Source organism: Puma concolor, chromosome D2 (genome assembly GCF_028749965.1).
Source record: "Puma concolor isolate L17-30 chromosome D2, mPumCon1.1.hap2, whole genome shotgun sequence".
In the NCBI taxonomy this organism is placed as follows: Eukaryota; Metazoa; Chordata; class Mammalia; order Carnivora; family Felidae; genus Puma; species Puma concolor.
This window is the reverse complement of record NC_141677.1, coordinates 55,460,431-55,473,060: the sequence shown is the minus strand read 5'-3', so window position 1 is coordinate 55,473,060 and position 12,630 is coordinate 55,460,431. Positions and strand designations below refer to the sequence as shown.

Sequence of the window (12,630 nt, the reverse complement as noted above, 5' to 3'; positions counted from 1 at the left end):
GTTCATGGGTTTGAGCCCTGCATCAGGCTCTGTGCTGACAGTGCAGAGCCTGCTTGGGATTCTCTCTCTCCCTCTCTCTCTGTGCTGCTCCCCTGCTCATGTTCTCTCTCTCTCTCTCAAAATAAATAAAAACTTAAAAGAAAAAAACAACCCAAATGTATATATACCTGTGCAACCAACATATCAATCAAGATACAAAACAGTCCCATCATTCTACAAAGTTTCCTTATGTCCCCTTTGCACTCAACACTTACCCACCTTAGGCAATCATATCTCTATTCCTATCTCTGTACATTAGCTGGTTGCCTTTTAAAGAATTTCATATAGATTATTTTGTTCTGGCTTCTTTTACTGAGCATACTTTTGAAACTCATCCATGTTATTCTGCATACTAGTAATGTATTCCTTTTAACTGGTCAGTAGTGTTCTATTTATCCATGTGGATAAGCATTTAGATTATTTCCAGTTGAGGGCCTATGGATAAAGCTACTATAAATATTCACTTCAAGTCTTTGTGTGGGTATCTGCTTTCATTTCTCTTGGGTAAATACCTAGCAATGGAATTCTTGGGTCATATGGTAAGTGCAGGTATACTTTTATAACAAATTGGTTTCTACTTCAGAGTTTTAAGATAACATTGTAACTACAAATTTGATAATCACTTAATCACTTGCATATACTATATTTTGGCTTTAAAATTAATGGCTTCACCTACTTCACAGAGTAGGTGACTTACATACATGACTAAGCAAAAGAAATATTTAAATATTACCAAATATCCAAATATATCATAATAATGTCCAATTTGAGGAGTCAGGTTTTTATTTTTTTTTATTTTAAAAAAAAATTTTTTTTTTCCAACGTTTATTTATTTTGGGGACAGAGAGAGACAGAGCATGAACAGGGGAGGGGCAGAGAGAGAGGGAGACACAGAATCGGAAACAGGCTCCAGGCTCCGAGCCATCAGCCCAGAGCCCGACGCGGGGCTCGAACTCACGGACGGCGAGATCGTGACCTGGCTGAAGTCGGACGCTTAACCGACTGCGCCACCCAGGCGCCCCATGGGAGGAGTCAGGTTTTTAAAATGTTTTTTTTTTTTTTTTTTTTTTTTTAAATTTTTTTTTTTTCAACGTTTATTTATTTTTGCGACAGAGAGAGACAGAGCATGAACGGGGGAGGGGCAGAGAGAGAGGGAGACACAGAATCGGAAACAGGCTCCAGGCTCTGAGCCATCAGCCCAAGCGCCTGACGCGGGGCTCGAACTCGCGGACCGCAAGATCGTGACCTGGCTGAAGTCGGACGCTTAACCGACTGCGCCACCCAGGCGCCCCTTTAAAATGTTTTTTTAATTATTCATTCATTTATTTTATTTAAAAATGTTTTTTAAGAAGGCTCCATGCCCAATGTGGGGTTTGAACTCACAACCCTGAGGTTGAAGAGTTGCATGCTCTATGACTAAGCTAGTCAGATGTCCCTCAATTTTTTTAATTTTTTTTTTAAGTTTATTTATTTGCAGAGAGACAGAGACAGCACAGTTGGGGGTTGCAGAAAGAGAAGGGGACAGAGGATCCAAAGTGGGCTCCATGCTGACAGCAGAGAGCCCAATGCAGGGCTTAAACTCATAAACCGTGAGATCATGACCTGAGCTGAAGTCAGATGCTTAACCAACTGAGCCACCCAGGCACCCTTTGAATTATTTTCAATAGGCTAGGGTGGGGAAAGATATGTCACAAACTTTCAAATTAAACGTTTTGTCTCTTCCTCTCTTGTCAAGATAGATTCCTCCAGTAGTTGTAACAGAGAGGAATAATGGTTAAGACTTCTTCAGGACATAATGGAATAAGAGGGACCAGGGTTACTCTCTTGCCTTGATTAATTAGAACAATGAAGAGAATATGCTAAGCAATAGTTTTTAGACATTGGACAATAAGCAGCACAAGACGGTGATCCTTATGAGAAAAACTCTGCAAATGCCTAAGCATACGGCCTGGGACTTTCAGGTCTCAGTGCTGGAAGGAAGTACCCAAAGTCCATTAGTCCTGCTTAGTTGAGGAAACAGAGTTTGGAAGCAAGGAGTATGAATTTTCCAGGAAGGGAGCTACAGAGGAGTCCTCTCAAATTTCTGGCTGAGTACTATTTATGCAGGTGTGTGATTAAACTACGGTATCCAAGTTAAGAAATACCAGAAAGGAATAGGTAGAACATCCTCAAAGATTACACTGAGCCAGCCAGAGTGGAGAGCCGTCCTAACAGATAGGGTATCAAGTGGAATCATTAGGGTATTGGTTCAGTAGTAAGGATACTAGCCCTAAACTAAAGGCTGTTCTGGAACCACTCTAATAATGATTAGATTAAAAGGGACAAACCAACTCCAAGGAACTTGGTACCAGACTAAAGCCAAAAAATATTTAAAGGAATACAAAAAGTCCAGTGTCCAACTATGTAAAGTCACAAAATCTAGTATCCAATAAAAATTACCTGGAAGCAAAGAAGCAGGAAAATACAATTTATACTGAAGAAAATAATCAATAGAAATAGTGCAGAAGTGTTAGATAACAAGATTATACCTCAAGGATGATAAAACTGCTGTAATAAATATACTCAAGGAGGTAGAAGGAGAACACAATAAGAAAAGCTCAAGATCCAAATCAAACTTCTACAGATGAAAAGTACAATTTTTTTTAATGTTTATTTATTTTGAGAGAGAGACAGCGTGCACATGCATATGTGCACAAGCAGGGGAGGGGCAGGGAGAGAGGGAGAGGGAAAGAATCCCAAGCAGGCTTCTGCTGACGTGGGGCTTGACCCCATGAACCATGAGGTCATGACCTGTGCCAAAATCAAGAGTCAGATGCTTAACCAACTAAGCCACCCAGGTGCCCCGAAAAGTACAATTTCTAAACTGAAAAACACAAAAGGTGGGACTGACAGGAGATTACAAATTGCAGGGGGAAAAATGTGAGCTTTAAAATAGAATAGAAAGCTATACAAAATGAAATACAAAGAGAAAAAAATACTCCTTGTCAATCCCCTCAAAATAGCCTGAGTTGTGGGATATGAATATCAAGCAACATAATACATGTTTAATTGACTCAGAAAAAAGGGGAGAGAAGGCAGACAAGAAATAGTTGAAAAATAAAGGCTACAATTTTCCCAAAGTTGATACAAAGTTACAAATGCAGACACGTTAGTTTCAATGAACCTCAAAGAGAAGGAATATGAGGAAAACCACACCAAAGCATATCATCAAATTCATGAAAATCAGAGATAAAGAAAAATCTTAATAGCTTTCAGAAAATAAAAGAATTCAGACAGCAGACCAGTACCACAAAAAGTGTTAAAAGAACACGCAGAAGTAAATAATACCAGATGGAAATCTAGTTACACAACTTCTTAGAAGATAAAAGAAGGTTTAAAGAAAAAAATAATAAAATTGTATGGAGGGTGTGATTGTTAGTTTTGTGTATCAAACTTTCTCTCCCTCTCTCTCTCTCTGCCTGCTTGCCTGTCTTTGAGCTGGGATATAAGTCTTCTCCTGACTTTGGACTTGAACTGGAAATTACATTATCAGCTTTCCTATTTCTCAGCCTTAGGACTTGAACTGGAACTGGAACATCAGCTCTCCTGGGTCCAGAGCTTGCTGACTACAGATCTTCAGACTTCTCAGTCTCTAAATTCATGACAGCTACTTCCTTCTAATAAATCTCCTTATATACAAATAAGATACATAAAAATAAGAACCTTAATACATGGGGTTTCCACTTCTCTGGAGAACCCTAATACATGGGGTTTATAACATGTACAGTGGAAGTAATAGTACTGTAATGTTCTTATATATGTGAGATAGTATAATGTTACTTGAAGGTAGTCCATGAAGAGTTAAGATATATAAACTATAGAGAACTACTAATATTAAAAATATAGGCAATTCATCAATAACAGATGAAATTAAAAGTCAACAGAATATTTTATCCAAAAAAGGCCAAAAAAAAAAAAAATAGAACCTTGATTGCCATCCTATAATAAAAGACAAATTTCTCCACTTCCTTAGCATCTAGCTTTAAACACAGAATTGTTTCTAATAAGATTTAAAGAAAAGGGACTGTGGAATCTCTTGGAAAACTTCCAAAAAGGAAAGTTGACTCAGCTGCAAGAGGCCTTTTATTCAACCACTTTTGTTCCAATTGCAAGCCCGAAGTCAGCATGAGAGTGAAGTCACTTGCTGAAGGTGGTGCAACAGAAAGACATGAACCTGGGTACTCGATGCATGGAGACACCAGACTAGCTCTGAACTGCCCAACTCTGGGCCATGTATATATGAGGGAATAAATCCCTATGTGTTTAGGCCACTATATGGGGGAGTCTCTTATTTGTAGTTGAATGTAATTGCTGAGTGATACACCAGTTACACAATAATAATGCTCTAAAGGGCAGGGACCATTACAAACTTCACCTGACTCCAACCACTTTCAAAATCCATTGAATTTAGCCCTTACACTAGATTAATTAACCTTATGATTCTGGGGAGCCTGGGCAACTCTTGGGTTTTGGCTCAGGTCATGATCTTGCAGTTTGTGGGTTCAAGCCCCGCAGTGGGCTCCACAATGACGGTGGGGAGCATGCTTGGGATTTTCTCTCTCTCTGCCCCTCCCCTGCTTGTGTTCACTCTCTCTCAAAACAAATAAATAAACTTTAAAAACAAAAAACCTTATGATTCCTAGTATTGCCTACCCTTAAACCTTACAAACTGAAGTTGTCCAATGCTGCTTCTCACCTAGGTCCTAACCAACTGTTAAGCCCAAACCCAGCCATAAGAGTCTCTCATTTCCTTTTACAAACTATCCTATCTCTCTGGATATAGTTTGATACCACAAAAGAATGGATTTCATGGTGTCCAAATTTCAGATGTTATTACTATATAAAGAAAATAAAAAGTTTATTTATTGTGATGAAAATGAGACCACAGAAAAAAAAGAGAAAAAAGCCAAATATAAATCTAGTTTTCAAGTAAACAGTGATCCTGGACTCAGTAATACTGTTTTCTCTTTTGCTCCTCCAGCCCAGACTGTAAGTGCTTTTCTGAAGCTGTTAATCTTTTGACCTCATATCCCCTTCTTTTCCTTTTCTAGCCCTTCTAACAACCTTAATAATAAATTAAGAGTAATAAATTACTCTATTAAAGTCTTTCTTCTTGAAATTACTGTTCTGGTTGTCAGTTTTTCCTGATTGCACTCTGAACTCTTAAGGTAACAGAAAATTGTTTGATCTACCTTTAGAAATTTTTTATTTTACCAGGGGAGAAACAGCTTAATTCAAATTTCATTTCCAGTTTTTGAACTACAAATCTACTCTTAAGATATCTCACCAGTTACTACTATTTTCCACCGAAAAGGCTTGATCATTCCCTTCAGTTACAATGCTGCCTGCTGCTCCTGGTATGAATCTTAATGCTTTTTGCACTTCATTCTTTCTTATTTCTTTTCCATAAGTCTCAATAAAAGACTAGCCTAGACTTAAGGGCACAACTTGGGGGATCTGGTCTTCTATTTACTGAGAAAGTGGAATTAGATCTAAACAGATCTCTCCTCTGCACAACTTTACAGTCCCTCCACATGGCTTAGACCAGTACTAACCCTTGCTGCAATGATAAAAATGTTCTTTTGTGCTGTTAAAATGTAGTAGCCACTAGCCGCATGTAGCTACTAAGCACCTGAAATGTGACTAGTGTGCCTGAGGGAATGAATTTTCTATTTTATTTAACTTTAATTAATTAAATTTAAATTTAGATAGCCACCTGTGGCTAGTTGTTACCATAATGGAGACTCTAGGTCTAGACTCTAGAAAAAGAAGGAACCGTAACTTGCCATCCAGGTCATTTATGTAAGGGAACGGATCTAAATTTGAATAAGCACAAAGATCACAGATTTTAAGTAAACATAGAACTATGCCTCAAAACCATGATTATAAAGGCCTAATTAATTAATAAAAAGAGTACAGTCCCTTTATATGCATTATTGTTTCACTGACACTCACACGTTGGTTTTTCCAGATAACTCCCCAAACTATGTTGACCTAGTCTTGAAAGATTTCGAGAAGAGGCAAACAGATAGCTTTATTTGTGCCAGTCGTAAGTACGTCAGTCTTAGCACGAAATAATTTGCAGGAAGGAGTTAAACACTGTTCAGGAAACAGAACTTTTCAGATAGTCCTATGTCAGGTTTTTCTATTGTGATTTCAGTTTTTTGAAAATGAGTACTTATATATGTACTCCAACACAAAATAGTAAATAAATAATTGGCTTATTAATTATTATAAGTCTTGGTATCCCCTTCTTCCAATCATCATAAATGCAAAAGCCTTGGTACATAGTACAGAGTACAAATTCAATGGTCCAAACATGAAGAGTCCATATGGTAAACGTCCTAACCAATCTTTGTTTTTTTATTTAAAAATTTTTTTTTCAACGTTTATTTATTTTTGGGACAGAGAGAGACAGAGCATGAACGGGGGAGGGGCAGAGAGAGAGGGAGACACAGAATCGGAAACAGGCTCCAGGCTCCGAGCCATCAGCCCAGAGCCCGACGCGGGGCTTGAACTCACGGACCGCGAGATCGTGACCTGGCTGAAGTCGGATGCTTAACCGACTGCGCCACCCAGGCGCCCCGCTAACCAATCTTTGATACTTTGAGGAAGACCAGAATTTTTAGTACCCTAAGCTAGACAGTGAATGAGTAAAACATAAAACAAATACATACACGGACTTGTTTTTTCGTGTTTTTTTTCTTCCAAAAAAAATCACTAATTTTGCAGTCATTTGCCTAGGGAACTAATTAAAAAAATAGGATTCTTCAGTCTTGAAAATCAAAGGCTGAGTGAATAAAATCAACCAGGAAAAACTAAGCACCTCATTCAGTACTCTTAGGCACTCTAAGAAAAAGATATGGTTTACTATTGTCCCTTAGAAAAATGTCAATTAGTTAGGTGGTCAAGAGAAGAATGAATATCTAAGATAGTGGATCATGCTAAAAAACATGGTAAGAACATTTGCTGCTTTTCAAAGCTATCACATAAAAACCTATATAAAAAAAATTTTTTTTTGATGTTTATTTATTTTTGAGACAGAGAATGTGAAAAAGCAAGGGAAGAGCAAAAAGAGGGAGACAGAGGATGGGAAGCTGGCTCCACACAGACAGCAGACAGCCTCATGGGGGGGGTTCAAACTCAAGAACTGTAAGATCATGACCTGAGTTGAAGTCAGATGCTTAACGACTGAGCCACCCAGGTGCCCTTATACTTTACTTTTTTGTCACCTTTTACTTGCACCTTTAAGAATTTCTCCACTTTGTTTGGTACTGTGTGTACAGTAACTCAGCCAAGAAGCCAGAAGAGAAAGAGACGTAGCTCTATCCATTGGTGGTTTTAAAAAAAGTCCCATAAGCATCAGTGATTTAAAACATAGAAGATTGGGGCGCCTGCGTGGCTCAGTTAAGCATCTGACTTAGGCTCAGGTCATGATCTCACGGCTCACGAGTTTGAGCCCCATGTCAGGCTCTGTGCTGACAGCTCAGAGCCTGGAGCCTGCTTCACATTCTGTGTCTCCCTCTCTCTCTGCCCCTCCCCTGCTCATGCTCTGTCTCTCTCTCAAAAATAAACATTAACAAAATTTTATAAAAAAAATAGTAACATAAAAGAGGTTCCTATCAACACAGCTCATATGGATACTCTTACCTTCCTGTCCAAGGCTGGCTTTATTATGAGGTGGGTTAAGGGAGGAGTAGGCAGAGAGAAAATTCCTGTATTTGAAATCTGAGGACTTCAGATGATTAAATACTATAGCTGCTTCATACATAAAGAAGTTTCAACTATAAAAACCTATGCAGCCAATGATTCTGGATGTTTCTGCAAAATTACAGAAGCTAAAAAAAGTGGCACCAATTCACAAATTCCCTTTGCAAGAGGAAACTCCTCCTCTCCTCCCATTATCACTGTGATCTATGAAAGAGGAAGTTTCCAACATCAATTTCATGCTGAGGGAAAACTTCTGTCCCTCTCTCCACCCCCTTGCAGATGCCACCTTAACAGAACTTGGCTGCATTCCGAAACAGAACAAAACTACAGATTACATAAGTTTCTGCTCCAAATTCTCAGCTTGTGAAGGCAAGGTTGAACTGGCTCAAATATATTTATTATATATTGAAATCACTGAAGGTTGAAGCCAAAGACTTAACTGAATGGAAAAGATAAAGCCTAGAGGCATCTGGTGGCTCAGTCGGTTAAGTGTCTGACTCGATCTTGGCTCAGGTCATGATCTCATACTTCTTGAGTTCAAGCCCTGCATCAGGCTCTGTGCTAACAGCACAGAGCTGGCTTGGGATTCAGTGTCTCCCTTTCTCTGTCCCTCCTCTGCTTGTATTCTCTCTCTAGCTCTCAAAATAAATAAACTTACAAAAAAAAAAAAAAAGATAAATCCTAGTCCTTAAAGAATTAGGTAGGTGAGAAGTGGAAATAAGATATTTGCATCCCAAGTGAGGGCAATAAATGAGCAAAGGCATGAAGGCAGGACTTAAAGAAATAGGTTTGGTTGTAAATAAAGTGTGGTGTAAAGAAAAATATGGCCCGAACACTAGAACGGAACTTTTTGCATGGTATTTTTATGAACTTCTGGGAAGAAATGAACAGTCCTGGTAAAGAGCTTAATCCACTTTGGATGAATTTTAACAAGTTTAAGAACACTCTTCCGAATGCAGTTATCTACCTGCTCAGCGTCAAGAGTCTGAAGATCTTTAACCAGGTATTCTCTTCTTGCTTATCTGACCACTCTTTGAATTGGCCTGGTTAATTCTCCTCCCTGGCAGCAAGACTGAAATGAAACTTTGACATGTTCTCATAAGTGAATTTCTGAAAAACTCTTTAAAATTTTTTTTAAAGTTTATTTGAGAGAGAGAAAAGAGAGAGGGAGAGAATATGAGCGTGAACACACGTCGGGGAGAGGCAGGGAGAGGGAGAGAGAGAAAATCCCAAGCAGGCTCCACACTGTCAGCACAGAGCCTGATGCGGGGTTCAAACTCACGAATCACGAGATCATGACCTGAGCTGAAATCTAGAGTTTGACTCTTAACTGACTGAGCCACCCAGGCAACCCTTAATTTTTTTTAAAGTAGGCTCCACACCCAACATGGGGCTAGAACTCATGACCCTAAGATCAAGAGTAGGATACTCCTCTTACTGAGCCAGTCAGGTGCCGCTAAAAAGCTTTTTTTTTTTTTAAACCAATGGAAAAATGAAATATGAACATATTCAGCAAATCCTTAAAAAGGAGTGTCATGATCACACTTTCTTTAGTATGAAGGAATGTAACAAGAATAAAAAAAAAAAATAATGTACTTACGTCCAACCTTTCTTCTCTCAGAATGTCTAAAAAATATTCAATTCAACCTCTGCCTGTTTGGCCCCAGATTCTTTTATTATGCTCCCCATGATAATGGGTGGAAAAAGGTGCAGATCAGGAAAATGACAAGACAGGTTAGGAATTTTTTACACTGGAAGGAGAGAGAAGTCTAGAAGAAAAAGAGCAGATCCAGAGAGCCCAAGAAGGGGGAAGAAGTGAAGAACCAAGGGGTCTTGCTTTAGGGAAGGTGTGTTTTGTATGATAACAAATCAGAAACAGTGTTTTAAAGAACAGCAGCTTTGTGGAAGGCTGAGATGGGAAGGGCAGAAAAAGGGAAGGGAAGAATTTAAATTGGTTTTGTTGGGTATTTCTATTCTCTGGGGCGCCTGGGTGGCTCAGTCGGTTGAGCATATGAGTTCAGCTCAGGTCATGATCTCATTGCTCGTGCATTTGAGCCCCGCATGGAGCCTGCTCCTATCAGTGCAGAGCCCACTTTGGATCTTCTGTCCCCCTCTCTGCCCCTTACCCACTTGAGCTGTCTCTTTCTCAAAAACAAAATAATAAAAAATAACATATTCTTCTTTTTAAAGCTTTTCTTTATTTTGAGAGAGCGAGAGAAGGTGCACGCGTGCACAGAGGAGGGGTTGAGGGGGGACAGAGAGAATCCCAAGCAGGCTCCACGCTGTCAGCACAAAGCTTGATGAGAGGCTCGATCCCATGAACCGCAAGATCATGACCTGAGCTGAAATCAAGAGTCGGACGTTTAACCAAGTGAGCCACCCAGGCGCTTCAAGAATATATTCTTAATAATAGTAAACTAACTAGTTGACAAATCAGTAGTTATTACTTCAAGCTCCCAAATTTCAAAATTTGTCCAAAAGGCAAAGACCAATACATCTTAAGTACCTATTAAATGGCAAGAAAGGAAAAATAAATGCCTTATCTTGTTAAGATAAGGCAGGAGGGTTGAAGTAAGAATAGATATAAAAAGCCATCTAAGATTTATGTTTCATTCATTGGCTTAGAGATACTTCTAGAAAATATGTATAAAGTTTGCACATCAATAATATATTCTTCCTTATTAGTTTTAGGATACATGACTGAGATTTTTAAAATTTTCTTAAAGCCATTTCTGTATTCAATTCTTACATTTTGTGTGAAATAGTAAGCAAGATTAAATTGAAGTTTAAAATATAAACAGTGTGCCTGATGACCACCGTAATACTTACGATGGTCGATCCTCAAGAATCAGGGCGGTGGTAGAAAGTGGTTCAAATTCAAAATTCTTACGTCTTGAAGACTGAGGTGGTGGTTTACAGGTCCTCCCTGTTCGTGCTTCATACTCCTAGAAGAGATTAAAATATACTTTATGCAGAGTCTTTTCCAATTTTCAGTTTGTATTATTAAATCTGTATCATTAAGAATGTTATACTATCGTAAAAAATATATTGAATTCATACATTAATTTGGTAAAAATATCAGGCAGACAAAAAAAAAAGTCACTTTTTTCCCTGAAGCAAACTAAATCATGAGTTTATATTACATATAAAGTATCAAAGTATGTTAAGAGAGAGGGAAGATACAAATGCACTATGTTAATGAGAGAAGGCTTTAGGGTGCCTTCTATGGTATCAGCTACCCAAGTCCAGCTTTGAATAATCTACAATCAGATAAACCTACTTTCTAAACCTTCAGCCAGATCAATAATGGAAATGTTGACACAAGATATAGATAATCCTATTGTAATGCTTTGAAGATCTCTCTCAAAAGTAACACTGAACCTGTAACCAAATACTGGTTTTCAATTTCGACCTACTTTGAATCTAAATACTATAAATCTACCTACTACTCTAAATTTAAACAGCAATTTACCATCATATATTATCTAAAAATATGGCAAAAGATTGTCAAATACATAATTAAAATTAAGACACTATTATTATGGTATTTTTCTAATTCATCTGAACTGATGATCCTATCATTCAAAAAACAACTGAAATTAATTTGACATGTTCTTGGTGGACACCTTTATATTTCTACAGTTGAGCATTTTTTCATAAATGTTCACAGATTTATACTGAAATTATTTCTAGAAATTTAAGAACAATAACAAGCTTACAGGATTATAATTTCCAGAACCCACACTTTCTCCTTTCTAAAAATATAAGTAAATAAAAACAAATCGATCTAGATTTGATCATCTCCAGATAACAAATACAATTTTAATGAAATTCTCAAAGATAACACACAATTTCATGAGTAGATCTGCAAGTCTTTACTGGCAGCTACAGAAAACATTAATTTAAATGAAGAAAATGAAATGCACTTAAAGTGATCAAGTGTTTCACTTACTGCCTGTTTTCCTACCATGGCCTACAATTCTTTTTGTATTATCTTTTCCAACTTCTATTTTCCCCTACCAAATCAAACAGTTGTAAAATAAGAAACTGATGGTTCTACCTTTCTTAAAAATGTGATGGTCTTATTGAAACTTAATCTTCTAATTTGAGATATTTATAAAAATTTATGTTGTCTTAATCATTTTCTATAAACTTCAGTTTACAGTTACTGCCAGTGTTTATAAAGGTTTATATTATTATTTTATAATTCTTTAGTTCTGCATCTCCCCTTCCATCTAATAAATCCATGCTCTGTTAATCTGAGAGCTCCTTTGGATAATTATGCTGGATTTTTAGAGACTTCTTTCTCAAGTTATTTAACACTCTGTATGCCCTTTTTATTAACTCCCATCCCAAAGAACTGTACAGCTTTCAGAGTCAAAACGTCATTTTTCTTTTTCATAAATTTTCTTTCCTAACATCTAGGATATATATATGTAATTATGATCAATATTTTTTTATTTTAAATGTTTCTTTAAAAATCTTTTTTAATGTTGATTTTTTTTTGAGAGAGAGAGCGTGCGCGCACCAGCAGGGGAGGGGCAGAGAGAGAAAGAATCCAAAGTGGTCTCCGTGCTACCAGTGCAGAGTCCAACTCGGGGCTGGAACTCACACAAACCGTGAGATCATGACATGACCTGAAATCAAGAATCAGATGCTTAGCAGACTGAGCCACCCAGGCGCTCCATGATCAGTGTTTCTTTTCTTTATTACAAACTCAAATATAACAAATCCCCCTTACTGCTAATGTTTTTCTTATTAAAAATCATAGATGCTAGACATACATGAGGTTTCTTTAATCATTTAAATGGCACTCTGTTTTCCTACAATGTGACCTGGTCT

General features: G+C 37.6%; 1 protein-coding gene across 9 annotated transcripts in view; it reads right to left on the bottom strand.

Annotated features, from left to right (window-relative positions):
• Window positions 1-12,630, bottom strand: part of TBC1D12 (TBC1 domain family member 12) — a 116,021-nt gene that overhangs the window by 43,212 nt on the left and 60,179 nt on the right. For all 9 annotated transcript variants that reach the window (XR_015241746.1, XM_086680413.1, XM_086680414.1 and 6 more), the window contains one exon: window positions 10,618-10,733. Coding sequence is in view for 5 of the 9 variants with exons in the window: in XM_086680413.1 (XP_086536539.1) it covers window positions 10,618-10,733 (116 nt within the window). In the remaining 4 variants the exon portion in view is untranslated. The remainder of the gene's footprint in view (window positions 1-10,617; window positions 10,734-12,630) is intronic.